Raw genomic sequence first — 24,259 nt, 5'->3', positions numbered from 1 at the left:
GGAATTGTCCTGGATTCCGGCAAAATACTGATGACATCAAGGCCCTCCTGCAAAAGCACGAGCCAGTTTGCTTTTGCTTGCAGGAGGCTTAACTAAAGGCAAATGATGATCCCACCATACGTAACATCACAATTTTTCGTAAGGATAGAATTGCAGATGGTCCTGCTTATGGAGGAGTCGCTATCCTTGTGGGCAACCAGACCCCAGTTCAGCCCTTACTAGTTATAACCAGCATAGAGGCTGTTGCAATTCGCCTTATAGTGGGATTCTTATTAACCGTGTGCTCTATTTATTTGCCACCTGGGACTGACATTTCCCAGGAAGACCTTGATCTTGTAATGCAGTTGCCTTCCCCTTTCTTACTTCTCGGGGATTTCAATGGGCATAATACTGTGTGGGGTAGTGTTAGCATTAATAGAAGGGGACAAGTCATAGAGCGTATGCTAAATGACAATGATCTCTCCCTTCTAAATATTGGAACAAACACATTCTTCCACATGTCTACCTGTACATTTTCTGCTATTGATCTCTCTATCTGCTCCCCTTCTCTACTGCCTTCGCTCACTTGGGAAGTGGAGGAGAACCCATATGGAAGTGATCACTTCCCTGTGATAACCTCGTTACACAATGGGAGACCATGTCTTCCTTTCAGGTTACCATGGTGGAAGTTTGATCAGGCTGACTGGATTGCCTTTCAACACCTTGCGAATTTTGACATCTCTGCAGTCAGTCAGGAGCCTATCAATGATGCAGTCACATACATAACAGAAAATATTGTCCATGCAGCTGTAACTACAATTCCAAAAACTTCCACCTGGTTTCCTTTGTTTCCAAAACCATGGTGGAATTCACAATGCACAGCAACAAAAAAGGTTCAAAATAAAGCGTGGGGGATATTTCGCCGATATCCTACCACGACCAACCTTATAACCTTTAAGCGTGCGCGAGCCAAAGCACGCTACATCTGCCGTCAGAGTCAAAAGGAATCGTGGATCCGTTTTACTTCATCAATTACTCAGTCTACTGGTAGTAAGTTGGTCTGGGATAAAATTCGGAAAATGAAGGGGAAATATACAGCACACCCCTCATCGGTCCTGGAATATAATGGATGTACTATTGCAGAATCTACTGCAATAGCCAATGCCCTTGGGGAAACTTTTTCTAATATCTCTGCAACATCATCTTACTCCCCAGAGTTTCTGGTCTTAAAGCGCAACGTTGAAAAACAAGCCCTTAAATTCACATCGAGGGTTCCTTTGCCTATAATGGGCCATTTACTAACCACGAGCTGAAAACAGCACTTGCCCTTACAAAGGCTACCGCTGTTGGACCAGACAACATCCATTATGAAATGATCAAACATCTTCCTCTAGAATAAATGGACCGTCTGCTCTTCCTGTACAACAGAATCTTCCTGGAAGAGCATTTTCCGGATACCTGGTGCAAGGCAACTATTCTTGTTTTTGCCAAGGCAGGAAAGGATCCTAAATCTCCGAAAAGCTATCGTCCTATTGCTCTGACTAGCCGCCTGTGCAAAATATTGGAGCGAATGGTCAATGCTCGTCTCTTATAGTATTTAGAATCCAATGATCTTCTCTCCCAATGGACTTATTTCTTCCGAAGAAACAGTTCCACACTGGACCACTTAATTAGACTGGAAACATCTATCCGAGATGCTTACCTAAAAAGAGAACACATGGTGTCCATCTTCTTTGACATGGAGAAAGCGTACGACACAACTTGGAGATTTGGTATTTTAAAAGGCCTTTACAATCTCAGTCTAAGAGGTCACCTTCCCGTTTTTATTAAAAAATCTTTATTCTGCCGTTATTTCCAAGTTCGTCTAGGATTCTCCCTTTCACGGCTGTTTTGCCAAGAGGAGGGGCTACCAAAGGGATCTATCTTAAGTGTCACGCTTTTTGCCATTAAAATAAATTCTATTTCTGAACAACTTCCTCCAACTATAAACAGTGCACTGTACGTCGATGACCTCAGCATATTCTCTTAATCAGGCAATATGAGGGTTATTGAGAGACAACTGCAACAAGCTATTGACTGTCTTAACTCCTGGGCCACAGCCAATGGTTTCAGATTCTCACTGGAGAAGACAGTTTGCGTACATTTTTGTCGCAAACATAACCTCCACCCTGAGCCTGAATTACGACTTGGACAAAGCACCATTCCAGTTGTATCAGGGGCGAAATTCCAGGGTCTCATTTTTGACAGAAAGCTGACATTTGTCCAGCACATTCGTCAGCTACGCATGAAGTGCCCAAGAGGGCTTGACATTCTCCGCCCTCTCTCTTCTACCTCTTGGGATGCAGGCCGATGCACTCTACTGCGTCTATACCGTGCACTTGTACGCTCAAAATTAGATTATGGGTCTCAGGTATATGCATCTGCCAGAAATAATGCTGTTCGTTGGCTTGACCCCATCCATCATCAAGCCATTCGTATTGCTACTGATGCATTCAGAACATCACCTATCCAAAGTCTGTATGTCGAAGCAAATGACCGTCCCTGTCGCTTCGACGAATGCGGTTGTCTCTACAATATGCCTTCAAGCTGAAGTCCCTGCCAGACCATCACACGTGGACATCCGTTTTCGAGTCACGATGGGAAATTCTTTATAACACACGACGGACCGCCAATCGTCCATTCGGCATTCGTGTTCAAGAGCTACTCAATGAGCTTAACATCTCGGTAGACAAGGTTGCTTGATCACCGAAAGAGCCCCTTCCACACTGGCATGCACAAACACCCACATGTGACTTCTCGCTCAAGATTGTGATGAAGTCTAATACTCCATCTTCTGTCTACCTTCAACTCTATTCACAACACCATGCAGAACATTCTGACTTCTTGCCAGTTTATACAGATGGCTCGAAGTCAGAATTGTATGTGGGATCTGCTGCTGTCTTTCCAAATGATACCATATCAGAACAGATACCCCTTGACTGCAGCATTTACACTGCAGAGCTGCATGCTATAGAGTTAGCTCTAGATCACATTAGAAAACACCGATACCAACGGTGTATTATAAATGCCGATTCAGTGAGTGCACTACAGGCTTTATCAACGGTGTCATGCACTAATCATCCAACCCTGTCCCGAATTCAGCAGATAATATACAGCCTCTATGTAAGTGGATTTGATATCCGCTTCTGCTGGGTCCCCAGTCACATCGGGATTAGAGGAAATGATTTGGCTGACACTGCAGCCAGATTAGCAGCCCTGACAGATAATCTTGACCTGTTAGTCCACTATACAGACTACAGGCAAGTGATCCGTAGTAATTTACAATCTCAGTGGCAAGATTCATGGCATCGCCTGATTACTACAAACAAACTATGTCGGATTAAACCTGTGATCCATCCTTGGCGGTCCAGCTTACGGAGGGATCGCAAAGAGGAAGTTGTTCTTGCTCGGCTCCGCATAGGACACTGTCATTGACACACTCCTTTTTGCTGAGGGCTGATGACCCTCCTATGTGCGAGCAATGCGACACCACTTTATCCATTTAACATATTTTATGTGATTGTATCAGTTTTAGAAATTACCGCTTTTAACCATCTGACTGAGCCATATACACTCAGTCAGATTTTATCTGACAATGACCATGTGTCTGCTATTTTCACCTTTCTAAAATCAGTAAACCTTTTTACTCATATTTAAAAAATCTACCTTATTATTGTTACTTGTTTACTGATATTTGTCTTTTACAATTTACATTAGCCAGGCCGGTAAAGTGCCTGCCTGGCAACCCAAAGGTCGCAGGTTCGAATCCACCTCGGGCTTGGATCAAAGTACTGCAAAAACCTTGGGAGGTGCATTATGGCCACAGAAGCCGATGTGCCAACAACTACCCAAAAAAAAAAAAAAAAAAAACTTGTTTTTATACCCTGACTTAGTGACCTAATTCATTAGGCCACTGAAAGTTTTACTTTTTTTATGAAATGGTTTTGGTGCATTATAGCCTTAGTTGCTAATGTGCCAATGAAACCCAACCAACCAACTCTCTACCATCAAGCATATTACCACTGGAGCATTTCAAACATCTCCTCTCCATAGTCTTTAAATCGAAACAAATGAATCCTCATTATTGCTTTTTCAGAACCAATTGTCTTGATGGTATGCTTTCAAATTAAAATCCTGCCAAACCACCCCACGTGTCCACCTGTTTTTGATCCACATTGGGAAAATGTATACAACACTCATCAGACTGCCAATCATCCATTCAGTATCCATATCCAACAGCTACTCAGAGATTTGGACACTACATTAAACAATATTGCCCCCATCACCAGGGCAACCCCATCTACCTTGGCATGCTCATGTTCCACCGTGCAAATTCTCTCTTGACAACTTGAGAAAGGACAGTACTCCATCTGCTGTCTACTTGCACCTCTCATCAGCTCACTGATTCGAACACAGATTGTTTGAAGTCAGAATTGGCTGTGGGATTTGCAGTTGTCTTACCATGCACTACACTATCTGTGCAGCACTACCTGCAGTTGAGCTAGCCTTGGATCATATAAACATATACAAACCAGTCACCACCAAAAATGTATTATATATACACCGATTTGCTCAGTTCATTTCAGGCCTTTTCATCAATGAGCTTTAATCCTCATCCAGTCCTGTCCCAGATACAGCAGAAGCTGCACTTATTTTCTCAATATGAAATTGACGTTCATTTCTGCTGGATCGATCCCTAGCTATATTGGGATCTTAGGAAATGATTTAGCAAGCACTGCATCTAAATTAATGACCCTTTTTTAACTCTTGCCTGTTAATCCTCTATAAAGACTACAGGCAATTAGTATGTAAGAAACTGGTTTCCTATGTGTAGGCTGTAAATAAGTTATGAGTTAAAGAGGAAATTTTTTCTATCTCGGCTCCATATAGGATATTGCCACTTGACGCATTGCTATCTGCAGAGGTTAGGTGGTAGATGGCTCTCATCAACTGGTGCAATACCACCACTTTGCTTATTGGAAGCTTGAAGTGGTGAAACCCATGTTTAGTCTCTAGAGCAAAGTTTCCGGCACCCCCCCCCCTACTTCTCCTTCAACCCATGCACGTACTAAGTACTATAGGTTTTGATACCTTTCATGTTTTGGGTTTTCATAAAAAAAAAAAAAAAAAAAAAATCATCACATGTGTAGAAATTATGACACCATTTTAACAGTCTGGCATATTTTATTTGAATATGTGTATTTTAAGAATAATCGTCACTTGTGTTTTACCCATCTATATGAGCCCTATACACTCAGACAGATTTTATCAGACAATGGTGATTTGTCAGATATCTTTAAGTTTCTAAAACATATTAATTTTATCTAGAATGCTTTATAACTGTTTTATATCGTATGCTCTTTTATGATAATATTTAAATTAATTATACTGTTTTATTCTAATATTTTATACCTTATTGACTTCGCACATTATAGTCTCAGATTTTGATATGCCATGAAACGCTTACACAAACAAACTCCATTTTGAAAATCATATGACACCTCTTGTTCTCGCTGGTTTTAAATAGTAATAAGGACAAGAAGGAAAATACTTCATTATGGTCTTTAAACCTTTTTGGCAGTCAGTTTGTAGCATGTGGATGGTGAATTTTCTTAGTGGTGGTCTCTGTAGTGTTTTTTCATGAAATTTTGAATTTTTGTATAAAGGTATTAAAAGTCCATTATGTTCTAATTTTGTTTTTTTAAATAGCAGAATAATTTATCATCAAACGTCAAATTCAGAATTTAAAAACTTGCAAAAAAATTTTGCTTAATAAAACTTTTTACTGTATTTGCTTTTATCAAATTCTTATTGAATTCTACAGAAATTGTTTTCAGTTTCTGCTTCTATAAGCCCAAACTGGATAACTGATGAGATGGAAATGTGCAATCTCCTCCTCTTCCGCCAATTTTCAAAGTTATTTTCATGCTGCCATCTATTATAGACTGCCATAGTTAAAAGATGCCAGTACATACTAGAAAAATTATCAGTCGATTCATACATTAAAGAAACTTTTTGAAGTTACCTTCAGTATGTCTATATGTATGTGCTGCTGAAAAAGTTAATAAAGTTTACTGAGCATTGTTCCTCCAGAAATTACAGATAAGCCACTTTTTTTCCTGTTACCTTCCATGCTGAGATATTCCTGAAACCTTTTTAAATTGATGTCCTGTGTGCAATTCATACACACTGTTCATTGTGGCCGTACAATAATCATTTTTAATTTCTTATAGCCCAATCATTGTCCATTCTTAGATATATACATGGATATGTATTCAGTTTCCGCCATGTAATAGGATACTTTATTTTCAGGTTAATAGTCACAAGGTTAAGTGGTGTTTTGGAGTTTTTTCTCCTTGAAGTTCCAAGTGATTCTCTAAAAGAAAATCATGTTACACCAGTGAAAGGTAAATATTACACAATTATAATATTAAATAACTTTTAAATAGAATTATTACATTTATGTGTTGGCAACTGATATAATGTATGGTTGTAGATATTTTCTGGGAACCCTTTCATTCACTTTTCATTAATAATTCTTTTCTTTCAGCCATTGATGTGCCAATAGATAATTAATTACCTGCTATTTATATTTTTTTTAATTCTTTTGAAGTAGTAAGCTGCTGTTCATCACATTGACCATGGGATTATTTTCTTGTTTCCATCCCTTCTGAAACTATATAGTATGAACCGAAAGCGGTAATGCTCAATGTTTTCTTATTAACATTGAAAATATTGAAAATAATTAAATCATTTTCTACAAATAATTTATTACTATATTTTAATTACTTACTATTACTATATTTTAAAACTTCTGAAACTATGTATTAATATGCTATACAGTTTTATACTGTATAGCAGGGGTCGGCAGTTGATTTTTCCTCGCTGGGCCGTCACCTATCTGCACACCTATCACAGGCCTGTGTGTATGTGTGAAAACTTCCCTGTCTTATTTTTTCATTAAGTGTGTTTGCATATGTAAAATACAGTACGTAAATGAATGTAGCATTATTATATAGTGTTATATAATTAAATATATCATAATTATTTAGCCGTATCAGTCTAGATTTATTTTTCTTTGAACAGAAAAATTAAACCCTTTTGCTTTGCGATAACAACCTGTGGGTTGTATATAAGCTATGTAATTATGAAGAAATTCGATTTTGATATTTTTAAGAAGATTCGATTGCAAAAGGGTGAATTCAATGAAAAAATACGTGAAACAATTTATTTTTCATGGAATTTATTTTTCATGCAGAAAAATACATAATTCAATGTTGAATGAATTGAACTTTGATAAATAAATTATAAAAAAAAACCAAACACATTTAAGATAATATTAAATTTTAAACATGTTAAGGCAATCTGCGGAAAAAATAAGCTTCATTATAAATACTTAATGCGATTTGTGATATCAAAGATTATCCTTTACTATTTTATCTTTTATTTTATATTTCAGAATTCCAAAAATTGGGATAAATTTGTTGATCAAAATAGCTGGATACATGTTATTTGTGAGGGTAAATGTGAATTTTGCTTAGATTAAACATATTCTTGCATACAAGAGTACCTTTCTTTGTGTGTGACTGTTTTCCCGCCAAAATGGGGAAATGTTGCATCTTGGATTTTAATAGGCCAATGACGATAAAATATACCTTAAATTACTTTCCCGGATATAAGGAATATTATAATAACAGCAAAATGACTGGCAATGACCAAAACTCAAAGGGAAAAAACTGAAAACTCAAAAAAATATCGATCACAATCCTGACTTGAGGGACCTGCCTGATTGTGGGATAGAGGTGCTAAACAATGAAGAAATTACAAACGAAGACTTAGAATCTTGCAACCGTAGTGTAAAATGGGCTAGAAAAGGAAAACACCAGGTTGAAAATACAGATGAAAAGGAGAATAATTTAGAGCCACAGGTACACAAAACAGAGGAGGAGAGGAAATTTCAGCTTATAAATCAAATAGAGGATCCCATAGATACTGTTCCGAGAAGAATTTCTTTATAAACAGACAAATAGGATTATATCTGCAGCAAGATTGCAGATGGTGTGCTGCTGGTCTGTTGTGGATACAGAATTTTGAATACAGAAAACAAAGAATTGAAAGCAAAAGAAGAAACAGTGACTAAAGATAATAATAATTATAAAGAAATAAATACTTTGACTTACGCCCAAGTAGCAAGGGCCACGAAAGCAGATTCATCACAAACTAAACAAACCAACAATAAGAGTAAGGAAATACCAAAGGCAAAAGAAACAAAAATAATCATTATAAAGACTAAGCCTGACTCTACATACAAATCCTGCCCTACAGTCAGGGATACTGTCATGACAAAATTAAAACCTCATTTGAAAGAAATAAAAGTGAATAACATGAGAAAAATAAAAGATAATGGAGTTTAAATTGAAGTCACAAATAAAGACGATGTTAAAAAGATTGAAACCAACCCAGAGGTGGTAAAACTGGGACTGCAAACAGAAAAGCCAAGGGGCAGGAACTCCAACATCGTGTTATATTTGACATCCCTGAGACAACTCTGGAAAGAGATCTTATGTTGGATTTCTACCAAAAAAAACTTTTTCAATATAATGGAACTGGACGAGTTTGCCAAAGAATTTCTTCTAAAAAGAGGAACAAAAAACAAAAGAAGTGGGGAATTCAATGTCATTGTGGAAGTGTCACCCAGAATTTGGAAAAACCTACAAGGACAGCAAAGAGTCTACACTGGCTGGACCAGCCTTAAATTCAGGGAATTCTTTCCTGTACAGAAGTGCTTTAACTGTCATAAATATGGCCACTGCCATAGAAGGCAGTCAGAATTCCCCTGTCTGTGGCCTCTGTGCAGTCACTGAGCCATGATTACAAGAACTGCCAAAATAAAAATCAGCAGCCAAAATGTGCTACCTGTAAAGTACCACGGCTGACCGACTATGTACATAGTATTAGGGATGATAACTGCCCCTATTATAAAAAAAATGGTAAAAATTATACAATCTAGAACCAACAATGGCCAGATTGAAAACATAAATGTGACTAGGGCTCTAAATCTTGTCCAATTGAATGCTCAAACAGCAAGAGCTGTTGCAGATCAGATCAAACTCAAATTGGAAGAAAATAATATAGATATCTTGGTACTCCAAGAGTCCTACACACATATGGGTAAGCTTCAAGGATATCCAAGAGGCTATAAAATAATAGAATACACCTTAGGTGTCCCTTCTACAGCAATAGTAGTTAAAAAATACTGACCTTTCAGTCACAAAGGTGGGTCACCTCTGCTCTCCACTGGCAGTGTGTACCCATATCACAAGTACTGTAGGACAGTTTTACATTATTTCACCATATTCTAGACCAGGTGAAGATATAAATCCAGCTATTGAATGCCTACAAGCAGCCATAGACTTGCTACCTACTGCAAATATCATAGTGTTCTGATGTCAACTGCCGATCAACCTTATGGCTGATCGGCAGTTGAACTATATGGAAGACAGAGCAGGTACACACAACGACCAGATACGTTCAGACTATATAGCTACCTCACCCTTTCAAGTGCTAAACCAACCAAATAATTCCCAACTTTTAGCAGTAGCATGTGGAAGAGTGACATTGACGTTACTCTTGCCACCAATTCAGTAGCTTATAAAATTGCAGACTGGTGTGTCCAGACAGTCTGGACCACATCTAGTCTATCTCCTAAGATAGACTAGATATGGTCTAGATAACTCTATGATCCGATGTGTCCTGGACCACATCGGATCATAGAGCCATCACCTTCAAACTAAACAGGCAATTACAAACACCCAAACACTCCTTGTTGGATATCAAAAGGTATAACCTCAAACAGGCAAACTGGCAGATTTTTGCAGAACATACAGCAGCTCAGCTGCAAAAACAGGAAAATGAGTGGTCTAGATCAAGCAACTGTAGTCCGCACAAGCAAGCACTGACTATGACAAACATTTTAACAAAAACAGCAGACCTGTCTATCCCACAGAAAAAAAATGAGGAAGCAGGTAGTCCCCTGGTGATGCCCTGAACTGACAGTACTCAGGTGAGGAGAAATTTTCAAAGAGCCAGAACGTCTTGGCCACAAAATGAGGTGAATGTAATGAGAGATTTTTATAGAACTCTCAGGAATCAGTATACAGCCCTCATAAGAGATAAGAAAAAGGATTGCTGGAGGCACTTGGTGGGAACCACTGGAAACAATAACCCTTGGGAGTTGTCTACAGAATAGTGACCAACAAGCTGCCAAGAGGAGATGTCTTAGAAACTACTGTCAAACAGATGGAACCCCAACCCTGTGTTGGGCAGACTCTGTAAATAACATCCTAGACAGTATTATTCAAACAGAAACTGGGGATCATTCCCCACCCAGCTGGACATTATAAAAGGAAACATTCAATATGACAATGCCAATATTGAACCTCCGTTTACTATACAAGACTTAGAAATAGCACTATCTAAAACCAAAAACAATAAATGCCCAGGTTTTGACATCTCAGAGGTTGAGATTATCAAAAAATTAGTGGAAATAGCACCAGACAAATTAATAGCACTATATAATAACTGTATGACAGAAGGTATATTCCCAAAAATATGGAAAAAGCTGTATTAAAATTAATTTTAAAAAACCCTGAGAAACCCCCCTACTGATCCCAAATCATATAGACCAATAGCCCTACTCCCTGTACTAGGGAAAATATATGGAAGACTAATATATAGCAGATTAGCTCAATACTACACAGAAGTGGGTTTACATTCCAACAATCAGTATGGTTTTAAGCAGGGCAACTCTACGGAGGATGCCATGCACCACCTACTGACAACAGTTAAAAACTCAGAGGAGAAATATGTGCTGGCAATCTCTATTGACTTTGTTGGTGCATTTGACTCACTCTGGTGGTCTAGTGTCCTTAGGAGGCTTCGCCAGGCAAATGCCCCACAAAACCTTTATAGAGGTTTTGTGAGGCATTTGCCTCTATAAAACCTCTGCAAAACCTCTATAAAGTAATAAACAGCTACCTTACAGACAGAAGTGTCTCAGTGCACACAAGGTTCCAGGAATTGATACACCATGTAAATAGAGGCCGCCTGCAGGGTTCAATCCTTGGCCCTTTCTTCTGGAATGTTGTTCTGGACAAATTTTTGGCCTTGGATCTGGGCCCAGTGGCCTTTGCAGATGATTTTCCTTGTAAAAGGCAACACATGAGTGGTTGTAGAGCAAAGATCAAATGCCACCCTCTTTGCAGCTGCAGGAGTGGGCACAAATGCACATGTCAAAATATCACCTGAAAAAAAACCAAACAAATACTTCTAAAAGGCAATTTGGATATAAGAAGACGTCCACAAATTAAAATTAACACAGCTACTATAAAAATAGTTCCAGAACTAAAATATCTTTGAGTGGTCTTTGATTCTAAATTAACTTTTTATCCCCATTTTATCCTCATGTGAAGAAAGTGAGAAATTATGCAGGTATGATTGCCAGGATCAATCAGAGTGGGGGCTCAAAAGAAAGACCCTGGCAATCATATACTGTGCAATGTTCCTACCTGTTATCACTTATGGAGCCGGTGCAGCGTTCACCTGCTCGGCCATAGTAAGAAACAGGAATAAATTAGAATTAATACAAAGAACAATACTTCTTACCATTACCAGAGCATGTTGCACAGTGAGCACACAGTTGCTGGTCGGAGCTCTCTCACTTTACCTGGAAGTAGCCAAAAGAGGCTTGTATTATAGATTTAAAAAGGGCATACCCACAGAATTTCTGGGGATAGCCCTTGATACAGCCAACACCTTCAATGCTGAAAGAAAAAGAATAGCTACAAAGCTCCATGAACTATGGCAAACAAAATGGGAGCAGGAAACCAGAGGTCTAGTTTACCAAAAGATTTCTGCTATGGTTGGCAATGATCAGCCCAAAGCTGCCAAAGTGGTATGCCCCTGGACTTTTTACAACATTCATATTGACAGGTCACGGCTCCCTAAAGGCAAAACTAACATCCCTAGGGCTGAATGATGACCCAAATTGCACCTGTGGCGAGAGTGAAGACTGGGCACACACACACATTCTATATGAATGTATAATTTATGACATCCCCAGAACACGCTAATTAGCATTAGTAGAGGCATTTGATGCAAGAAAGCAAGCTTATGCAGCATCAGCCAAAAAAAAAAAATAAATAAAAAATAACCACTTCACCCCTCTGTTTGTTCAAAATACCTGTCCAGCTGAGCCTTAAACTTATTTAGGCTATCAACTTCCACGACAAGGGATGGAAGTCTGTTCCACCAACCAACCACCCGCTGGCTAAAGGCAAATTTCCGCACGTCTATCCTACATCTGTCTTTCCTCAATTTGAATTTATGCCCTCTCAGGTGATTATTCTGAGCAAGAGGAAGAATCCCATCAGCATTGAGCATGCTCAAACCATTCAAGGCCTTATACACCTCTATCAGATCACCTCGCTGGTGCCTAGTCTCCAGACACTGTAATTTGCAAAACTTAAGCCTTTCTTCGTAAGAGCACCCTTTGTTCCATTCACTAATCTTGTTTCCCTTCTCTGTACTCGTTCCAGCAGCTCTACATCCTTCTTGAAATGAGGCCTCCAGACTTGTATACAGTATTCTAGGTGTGGCCTAACACTCTTGTGGCCTTGTGGACATTCCCTTGTGGCCTTATACAAGGGAATAATCACCTCCTTATCCCTGCTAGAAAAATTCCTATATATCATCGACAATACACCATGAGCTACTCTTGCAGCCCGTCGCACTGGTCAGAAAACTTCATATCTGGGTGCACAACCACACCCAGGTCCCTTTCATTCTCTACCACTGTCAGTGTAGTACCACAGAGTTGATACGTTGCTCTGGGGTTGCTGTTTCCCATATGTAGTACTTTACATTTTTCAATATTAAACTTCATTTGCCACCTCTCAGCCCATCTGCTCAACCTTTCCAGATCCTGTTGCAGTAGCATAGTGTCAGTAGTGTCCTTGACAACCCTGCCAACCTTCATATCGTCTGCAAACTTGGACATTAAGCTTGATATACCATCATCAATATCATTTATAAATACAGAAAACAATAATGGACCCAATATTGAACCCTGAGGGACTCCACTAATAACATTAGTCCACGATGAGCAGTGTCCATTGATTACCACTCTCTGTCTTCTCCCACTCAACCACCCCTTTATCCATAGCGGCAATTTGCCTCCAGTGCCACACTGCTGCAATTCGTGCAGCAGTCTTCCATGTGCAACAGTATCAAAACCCTTTCTAAGATCCAAGTATATAATATCAAAGTTATTCCCTGCGTCCAGTTCGTTTGTGACTGCATCATAGTATCCAGTCAAATTGGTCAGGCAAGACTTCCCCTTAACAAAACCATGCTGTGTCTGAGCTATAACTGAAGTCTTGTCTAGATGATCCTGCAGTGCTTCTTTAACCAGTGCCCCCATTAATTTTCTGGGAACAGAAGTTAAACTAACAGGTCTATAATTACTTGTTTCACCCTTTGATACTTCTTTGTGAAATGGGGTCACATTTGCACATCTCCAGTCCATGGGTACTTCCCCTGAGTCCAAGGAAGCTCTCATAATTATGGCTAAGGGTTTGCTTACTTCCTTTGCTGCTTCCTTTAATATAACTGGATAGATCCCATCCACCCCAGGTGCCTTTTTTGTGTTTATCTTCAACAATTTCTCCTCCACTTTACTCTCAGTTATTACAAGATTCTCTAGCTTACTGCCAGAGTTGAATACACCTCTGGCATTCCCCTCGCTGAATAACTCCTCATGTGTGAATGTCGATGAAAAAAAATTTTTAATTTGGTTTGTTAGCTACCTGAGCAGGATCATCAACAGTTGACCCATCGATATCAAGTGGACCAATCTGATTCATCCCCTTCCTTCTAGAGTTTACATAAGTAAAGAACTCTTTGCTGTTTTTCTTTGCATCCCTTGCCAAAGATTTCTCATAATCTGCCTTCGCCTGCCTAATCTCCTTTGTAACTTGGTTACAGATCAACTTGTATCTATCATAGGCTTCTGTGTCACGTGTTAATTTGTATGTATCCCATGCATTTTTCTTCTCTGCCGTATGTCTCATTAGGTCATCTGACATCCACTTCGGCCTAAACCTTGAACAATATTTCTTGGTATGTAAAGCCTAGTAGCTTTCAAGATAAATTCTTTGAATGCTTCCCATTTTGAATTTGCTGTTGGTAACATCATCAGTTGGTCCCACTGTATAGAATTTAAATACTGTCTCAGTCCATCGTAGTTGCCTTTACGAAAGCAATAACCCTTCCCTTTACCCCTAATGGTAGTTACCTCTTTGAGTAAATTCCACTTCAGCACACTGTGATCACTGCCACCTAGTGGTTCATTTACCTGCAGATTCTTAATGCATGAAGAATCACTACTGATAATCAAATCAAGAGTATTACTCCCTGTAGTTGCCTCCCGAACATGCTGATGTAGAAAACAATCATCCAATAAATCCACAAAAGCCTTGCTAGTGTGTGAGTGACCAGCCCCCAAATTCCAGTCAATATCTGGGAAATTAAAATCCCCCATTATAAGACTCTCTGATTTACTGGCCCACTCTATTTCCCTGCACAGTTCTATTATACTCATCAGAGTCATTAGGCCTATAGCACACTCCTACTCTCAATTTTGATCTCCCAATGCTTATGTCACACCAAACTGACTCGACACTGCACTGTCCAGCAATGTCGACTGGCTTCACTTCCTTGGATTTTATGTATTTCTTAACTAATAGCATAACCCCTCCTCCCTTCCTATCCTGTCTATCCTTTCTGTAGACATTGTACTCCCCAAATTCCAGTTCTGCATTCCTTATATCTGTGTGACACCATGTCTCTGAAATCCCCACAATATCTGCCTTTGATGTTTTGAGCAATACCTCAAATTCATCAAATTTATTTACTAAACTCCTAGCATTGGTGTACACACAAGTATACATGCACCTGTTCTTTTTCTTAGCTACCCTAACACAACCCATGTGTTTATTTGTACCCCAATGATTCCCAGCAGTCTCTGAAATATCCTGCATCTTATTTTCCAGGCTGCGGCTCATTCCAATAGAAGCAGTGCAAGAATCACTTTCACCTCTGCCAGTGGCTACTGTTAATCTATTAGTCCTTGTATCCCCCCAATCTAGCAGTTTTCCGATCCACCTAACACTGTCTCGATAGCATCAGCAAACAATCTTGCACCCTTTCTATTTAAGTGCATCCCATCTCTGTAGAAGCAGTCTCTCCTGTTAACAAGTACAAACCAGGCTGAAAAAAATTCTACCCCTTGAGCCTTACACAATCTTTTCAGGGCCAAATTGATTGACAGGGCTCTCATCATATACTCCCTCCTATCGTGTCTGGGCAGAATTGCAAACACTTTCAAATTCAACCCTAATTCAACGCTTTTTTTCAACAGTGACCTGTACTTGTTAAGTTATTCCGCCAGTCTCCTACTCTTAATATCATTAGTGCCAACGTGTACAACTATATCACCTTTTGTGCCCTTAAAAGATGTGTGCCCTTACGTCATCAACCTTTGCCCCTGGCAGACATACCCTGGTCCTGTTCCACCTATCCTTTTTACAAAGCATGTTTCCCGTTTCCCTGACAGTAGAGTCACCAACAACTACTAGTTCCTTTGGGACCAGAGCATTCTGCCTTGGGGGCTGCCGCTGTGTTGCGTGATGACCAAGTGCTAGCTCTGGCATTGGTGTGGGCAGCTGAGAGCTTGATGGGCCCCTCACTTTTAATCCTTCGAGGGCATCCACCCTTTCCTTCAAGCTCTCATATAGGCCCATAACAACGCTGAGTTGTCGCCTGATTTCCTTACTCTCCTTGCATCGCGTGCACACACAAAGACATCCCCCATGGCAGTATCATGTCCCATACCCGACTGCTCCACAAACATCAAGCAAGTAGTGCATTTTAATAGGCTGTGATTCAGAGGGCACAGATTGGCTCCCTTCCAAGGGAATAAGAACATCTATTCATTATAGAAGAGGAAAATTATAAAGCCTTTACAACCTTCACACAGAAAGTATTTGAAATGTGCAGAACTATCCAAAGAATGGCAATTCAGCCCCCCAGAAATTAAATAATAATCAATAGTTAAAATTGCCTACATCTCTCACCATGCCCAGACAATGACCTAATAACTGTCAATACAGCAGTATTCTGCGCCCTGACATGACAAAACTGATTTGACATGGGTACGCCCTAGGATTACCCTGCTATGTGTAGGATTCTGGGGCCCACACCAAATAAGTAACTATGTGGGGGAGGGAGATTTACAGGCAGCCAGGGAAGCAGATTAGCTGAAAAATATCAGTAAGCTGGTAGCAAGGATATTCAAGTAGAATGAAAGGCAGAATGAATAGGCTGATCAAGGCTCACATCTCGCGAGTATGGGCTTGGCAAACCCAGGGTCCTGAGCTGGATATCATCATTCTTCTCTTTCTTGGTGATTCCCTTCTCTCTCTCTCTCTCTCTCTCTCTCTCTCTCTCTCTCTCAGGGTAACTCGGGATTTTTTTTTTTTTGGCAGGTGCAGCATAAGCCCCAGGCTTCCTTGCACCATATGGCTAATAATAATAATAATCACTGAGTGAATTGAGAATTATGGTAAAAGGGATTAAATGTCAGTTTTGGTGAAAGAAAGATGGATCCAGCATGAGGGAAAGAAAGAGAATGAGTGTTATGGTGAATGGGAATAAGTGGAAGAGCAATTGTAATTGGCTAAAAGAATACAGAGTTAATAATAACTTACACTACTTTATATATATATACTAACAAACATTTACTAACACTGACTGCATTCTCCATTGGCCTGCAAAAAACTTGCGGCTAGGCCTGCACCGCAACTGAAGAATAATAAATAGTAAGTTTAGGTGCCCAGAGAGTGTAGTGCAGAAAGCAAAAGTTGAACAGATGAAATGAAAGCCAGAAGAATGAATGAGAGTGTAAGTGTGTGAGAAAAAGAACACAAACCATAAATGTTAAAAGTTAAATTCACACTAACCCTAGTTTTAATCTTTTATATTTTTTCTTATTTAGCTTAATTATTAAGCATCAGTATTTAAATTACATTACACACCATTGCATCCCCCCCCCCCCCATGATATGTGAGAAAGAGATGAATGAGTGAGTGAAAAAAAAATACAGTGGATTCCGGTTATTTGGGCCACCAGTTAATCGGGGCAGCTGATTATTTGGGACAAATCTTAAAAAAACAGAAACCAATCGAGAAAATAGCCAGGGTTTACTTCACTTAATTGGGACAGCATGCCGTTTAATTGGGGCAGGAGACCGCAGCACTGGAGATTACCCTACGATTGTCTCCGATGATACCACGTGGTTCGGTCGAAATTCTGGAGGTCACAACCATAAAACAATAAAAACAATTAGCAGTCACCTGTTTATTGGGCTTTTCTGTTAGTGAAATCTATCATAAGGAAGGAAGGGGATGAATCAGATTGGTCCACTTGAGATCGATGGGTCAACTGTTGATGACCCTGCTCGGGTAGCTAACAAACTAAATGAATATTTTGCATCGACATTCACACATGAGGAGTTATTCAGCGAGGGGAATGCCAGAGGTGTATTCAATTCTAGCAGTAAGCTAGAGAATCTTGTAATAACTGAGAGCAAAGTGGAGGAGAAATTGTTGAAGATAAACACAAGAAAGGCACCTGGGGTGGATGGGATCTATCCAGTTATATTAAAGGAGGCAGCAAAGGAGGTAAGCAAACCCTTAGCCATAATTATGAGAGCTTCCTTGGACTCAGGGGAGGTACCCATTGACTGGAGATGTGCAAATGTGACCCCAATTCACAAAGGGGGATCAAAGGCTGACACAAGTAATTATAGACCTGTGAGTTTAACTTCTGTTCCTGGAAAATTAATGGAGGCACTGGTGAAAGAAGCACTGCAGGATCATCTAGACAAGACTTCAGTTATAGCTAGGACACAGCATGGTTTTGTTAAGGGGAAGTCTTGCCTGACCAATTTGATTGGATACTATGATGCAGTCACAAAAGAACTGGATGCAGGGAATAACTTTGATATTATATACTTGGATCTTAGAAAGGCTTTTGATACTGTTGCACATGGAAGACTGCTGCACAAATTGGAGCAGTGTGGCATTGGAGGCAAGTTGCTGCTATGGATAAAGGGGTGGTTGAGGGGGAGAAGACAGAGAGTGGTAATCAATGGACACTGCTCATCGTGGACTAATGTTATTAGTGGAGTCCCTCAGGGTTCAGTATTGGGGCCTTTATTGTTTTCTGTATTTATAAATGATATTGATGATGGTATATCAGGCTTAATGTCCAAGTTTGCAGACGATACGAAGGTTGGCAGGGTTGTCAAGGACACTACTGACACTATGCTGCTGCAACAGGATTTGGAAAGGTTGAGCAGATGGGCTTCGAGGTGGCAAATGAAGTTTAACATTGACAAATGTAAAGTACTACATATGGGAAACAGCAACCCCAGAGCAGCGTATCAACTCTGTGGTACTACACTGACAGTGGTAGAGAATGAAAGGGACCTGGGGGTGGTGGTGCAGGCAGATATGAAGTTCTCTGAGCAGTGCAGACGAGCTGCAAGAGTAGCTCATGGTGTATTGTCAATGATATATAGGAATTTTTCTAGCAGGGATAAGGAGGTGATTATTCCCTTGTATAAGGCAATGGTCAGGCCACACCTAGAGTACTGTATACAGGCCTGGAGGCCTCATTTCAGGAAGGATGTAGAGCTGCTGGAAAGAGTACAGAGAAGGGCAACTAGATTGGTGAATGGGACAAAGGGGTTCTCTTACGAAGAAAGGCTTAAGTTTTGCAAATTACAGTGTCTGGAAACTAGGCACCAGCGGGGTGATCTGATAGAGGTGTACAAAGCCTTGAATGGTTTGAGCATGCTCAATGCTGATGGGATTCTTCCTCTAGCTCAGAAAAATCACCTGAGAGGGCATAAATTCAAATTGAGGAAAGACAGATGTAGGATAGATGTGCGGAAATTTGCCTTTAGCCAGCGGGTGGTTGGTGGGTGGAACAGACTTCCATCCCTTGTCGTGGAAGTTGATAGCCTAAATAAGTTTAAGGCTCAGCTGGACAGGTATTTCGAGCGAACAGAGGGGTGAAGTGGAAGTGGTTATTTTTATTTATTTATGTTACTTTTTTTTTTTTTTTTTGGCTGATGCTGCATAAGCTTGCTTTCTTGCATCAAATGCCTCTACTAATGCTAATGCTAAAAAAAAAGCTATCCATAAACGGATAGTAAACTCGATCTTATTGAATTTGCGATAATACCGACAGCTGGAATTCTGTGGGTTATTATGGTGAAATGTGTTTACACTTCCATGAAATCTTCAATCATATAAAAAAATTAATTTTCAGATCTTCTCTTCATTCCTATTTTTAAAGCTTTATAACTCGTTACTCCGTTTTCACTTGCACGTATTATGTTACTTGCAATTTGTGTGTGTGCTGTGTTCTTTGTTATTGATTGCTTATCTTTTTGCTGTTTTAAATTTTAACCCCCACCCACAACTGTCAGTGAACAGAAATGTCAACTAGTTCATATGTAGTTATTACAGCACGTATTAATTATTCCGATTATCACGTATATTCTTCTGACTTTCAGTATCATTTAATTTTTTAATTGGTAAGGTAATAAAAGGGAAATTTGTGTTTAATATATCTTTGCTTTTATAGCCTGTGGATAATATTCCTCCTATTTTCACTAATTAGAATCGCTGTTTAATAGAATGAAAATTCAATTCACAAACATGATATCACAATGACCAGTGCTTACTGCACATCGTATAGTGAACGGTACTTTACTATGCTACCTATCAAATCACGTTACGATGGTGACTCCATCGTAACGTGATTTGATTGTACAGTGAAACAATTGTAAAGATGGGGGTATATTGTATTTTTAACTATTTACGTGAAACTTCGGATAATTGGGGCAGCCGCTTAATCGGGCCAAAATGCACTAGTCCCAATGTGTCCCAAATAACCGGAATGGACTGTATATATACACAGTGGATTCCAGTTATTTGGGCCACCGGTTAATTGGGGCAGCTGTTTATTTGGGGCAAATCTTAAAAAACAGAAACCAGTCGAGAAAATAGCCAGGGCTTACTTTGCCTAATTGGGACAGCATGCCGTTTAATCGGGGCAGGAGACCGCAGCACTGGAGATTACCCTACGATTGTCTCCGACGGTACCACATGGTTTGGTCGAAATTTGGAGGTCACAACCATAAATCAATAAAAACAATTAGTAGTCACCTGTTTATTGGGCTTTTCTGTTAGTGAAATCTATCATAAATGGATAGTAAACTCGATCTTATTGAATTTGCGATAATACTGACAGCTGGAATTCTGTGGGTTATTATGGCGAAATGTGTTTACACTTCCATGAAATCTTCAATCATATAAAAAAATTAATTTTAAGATATTCTCTTCATTCCTATTTTTAAAGCTTTGTAACTCGTTACTCCGTGCTCACTTGCGCCTATCGTGTTACTTGCAATTTGTGTGTGCTGTGTTCTTTTTTATTGATTGCTTATCATTTTACTGTTTTAAATTTTAACCCCCACCCACAAATGTCAGTGAACAGAAATGTCAACTAGTTTGTTTGTACATATTACAGTACGTATTAATTATTCCGATTATCACATATACTTTTCCGATTTTCACGTATCATTTAATTTTTTACTTGGTAAGGTAATAAAAGGGAAATTTGTGTTTAATATATCTTTGCTTTTATAGCCTGTGGATAATATTCCTCCTATTTTCTCTAATTAGAATCGCTGTTTAATTGAATTAAAATTCAGTTCACAAACGTGATCACAATGACCGGGCTTACTACACATCGTATAGTGAACAGTACTTTACTATTGTGAGTTTGTCGTAACATGATTTGATTGTACACTGAACCAATTGTAAAAGGGTGGGGGGGTTTACATTGTATTTTTAACTATTTACGTGAACATTCAGATAATTGGGGCAGCCGCTTAATCGGGCCAAAATGCACTAGTCCCGATGTGTCCCAAATAACCGGAATGGACTGTATAGCCTAACGAGGAGGGGGTATAAAAATAGAATGCAAGTAGAATGAGAATGCGGATTATGAATGAAATAAATGTGTCTCTCTTTCCCCCACCCCACCTGGTGGGTTCCACACTGCTAGCTAACATATCCCACAGCCAGAGCAGGATGGGCAGTTTGACCTTCCTACCGGATTCGACAAGACACAGACCTGACAACCATCACCAGTGAAGACATACTGCGGCTTTGCTGCCAACTCTCCATTTGGCAAACTGAACTTTGTACTCTAACCCATTTCCCTTTAAAACCCCTCCCCCATACTTTGCCTGGTGCGCCTTGTCCCTGCTGAACTCTTTGGGGATGCCTACTCTATCATCCCCATCCTTCTACCTATTTCCCTCCAGTCTCCCCACCACTCTAACTAAACCGACTGAGTACACCCCTATTAATGCCGTCAAATTGTAATCAGCGTCAAAAAATTCAACCGCTTTCTCGTAAACCTCTTTCAGCCTTTCTAAATTCTAGTGTTCATCCCCCTTTTTTTAGGCCTTGCCACTGAAATCCTCGGAAAATAGGTGGCGGGACCTGCCACCAGAGTACTTAAATAATCTACTGGGTGCCTGACCTGCCTCCTCGTGGCAAAGTGTGGTCAATGGTGGGTCCAAATTAGGGCCCAATGGCTAAATGGTCAGAAAACAACAGAACATAACACTACAGAACAAACCACTCCCCCATACACTTTTTAAATCTCTGGCCTCCACAGAGTTCTGTGTCGCTTACAAAGAATACAACACGGAGATAGGGGGGAAACCCCCGGTGCCATCAGACAACTAACACTGTAATGCCTTCCCTCAAGAGGCCAGAATCATAATGTATGATAAAAGAGATGGGGGTAACAAGAGCTTTGCTCTGGAGTGAAACATGAATTTAAACTTCCATTAAGAAAAATGTAAGTATTAGCCATCCAAAATCATGTTCTTTTACACATACTAAATGACGCAGGGGTGGGGTGAAGAAGGTCTCTAATTTCCTCCCCTCTCCACCCAACTACTATGCCATTTAGCATGTGTTACAGTTTTTGAGTTTGATGACATCGTGGTGAGCCCATCATCTGTTATTTACATTTCAAAGTACAGTAAACCCTCGATTTAATGGACTAATAGGGGAGAAGGGGTGTCTGTTAAATTAAATGTACCCTGGGGAGGGCATTTTTACTGTTCTTAATCTAAAAAAAAAAGCTTTAATACAATATACAGTACTGTACAATATAATGTTGCAGTTTATTGTACAATATTAACTCCTCTTGATGCCATTTTAAATTGTAAGGATTGCAAAATTATTTAATGAATAAAATCACAATTCAGTCATGAATAAAATCGCAATTCAGAAATCACAGAAACACTGTATACAACCTAACCACACAATAGCTTTAGGCAGACTGAGACTGAAACAAAGCGAGTTGGTAGACCTGCAGTTCAGTGTCCCGAGTCATGTTCAGTTCTCAAGTTACCGCCTACTGTTATCTGTAATCTGGGAAAACAGCTATTTGAACACGTTTTCAGAAAGAATAAAAAAACAATTTCCTGAATTTGATTATAAAAATAAAAGTAGGTAATTATCAAAACAATAATGGAAATAGGTAATTATTATTAATTTTTAATTAATAATAACACTGAAGTTTTGTATAACCTAAAAAAAAATAATATGGTCGAGATTAATATGTACATTACTGTGTTATTATTTGTCCGGTCCGTTAAATTGAGAGTTTACTGTATATCTTTAAAATAATTTTCACAAGCCCACCAATTAATCCACTTGACTTATAGGCAATTCTCTAGAAGTCATCAGATATTTGCTTCCCTGACCACAACTTTTACTTCAGCTATTTAAATACATAAACAATAGACAAATTAATGGAACATTATCTGCAGGCAGATCTATAACTCCAAAAACTTTAATTTCCATTTAATTCATTTTAAAATTATACATGCTCTCAGTTTATAGTGTCTGTGTCCATGTATAATCTTCTGATGCCGTTTACTTTTCTGGTAGAATCCCTAACTCTTGGTTTTCTCTGCCCGCACTGTTCTCATTTCTCATAATTGCTCACTTTGTGATTCGTTTTGATTTGAAGGTGCATATGTCCACTCTGATGATCTGTCAAAGCCATTTTTTTTGTCCCTGAATTTTAAAGAGAAAAATATGTAAGCTTACTGTAGAGCCACCACCAAAAACAACTAGCTAAATCCCCAATATCTGTTAAAGCTGGATATCTCAACTGACCTTATATTCCAAAACCCCATATATATATGCCAGAAATTTAGACTCCTAAGCTGCATGCAGAGTTTATCCTTTCTGTACCACTTGTGGATTCAGATATTATACCCACACAGAGTATTTTCCCTGGATACTCGGAATTTCCAAATGTGAAGGTTCACTGCTAGCTCCAGGAAATGTGAGAATATTTGCTGATGTTCTGTCAAAGCCATTTTCTCCCTGGATTTGAAAGAGAAAAATCCAATAAAAAAGTAACAAACTGATAGATGTAGATCATCTTCATAGAAACAGATTGTTGAGGTTCCTGCAGTGAACTTTGACATATAGAACTTATTAATACAATATAATCCACTCTACCTCTGTGTGCATAAAATGTATCTTAAACCTCATATTAATGTCAAAGACTTCTTGGTCCCAGGTGCCTTTTGTAACCAAGTAATCTTTGGGTTTATGATAAAGCTTAAAATGCACTTTTAGTAAAACTCTGCACTTTCCAGTTTCTTCCATCTGAATGCCAATTTGCATTAAACATTTTCTGGTTTCTTATTTCTAAAAGTTGATAGATATATAATAACATAATTAATAAATTATTTATTTATAAATTTACTCGGTTAGTCTTATTTATTTTTGAAGCACATCATTTTATTCATTTATTCATTCAAGTTATGCGTATGTTCTTTTATTTTATATGGCATGTGATTATCAAATACAAAAACAGATTCAGAAATGTTACCTATAAAACAATTAGTTCAGCACAATGAATATATATTGTGTATTAGAGTATACTATCGCATTTTGTAATTTCAGTAAACTAAAATAATAAAGTCACATTGTATAAAAGTGTG

General features: G+C 39.1%; 1 protein-coding gene across 1 annotated transcript in view; it reads left to right on the top strand.

Moving 5' to 3' along the window:
• The window catches only part of SCAP (SREBP cleavage activating protein), a 512,327-nt gene that overhangs the window by 414,871 nt on the left and 73,197 nt on the right, over window positions 1-24,259 (top strand). Inside the window, exon 22 of the mRNA XM_090380371.1 lies at window positions 6,331-6,425. Coding sequence (XP_090236497.1) covers window positions 6,331-6,425 — 95 coding nt within the window. The remainder of the gene's footprint in view (window positions 1-6,330; window positions 6,426-24,259) is intronic.

This window comes from Mastigoproctus giganteus, chromosome 1, assembly GCF_048544385.1.
Source record: "Mastigoproctus giganteus isolate SK-2022 chromosome 1, ASM4854438v1, whole genome shotgun sequence".
In the NCBI taxonomy this organism is placed as follows: Eukaryota; Metazoa; Arthropoda; class Arachnida; order Uropygi; family Thelyphonidae; genus Mastigoproctus; species Mastigoproctus giganteus.
This window is presented reverse-complemented; position numbering and strand designations above follow the sequence as displayed.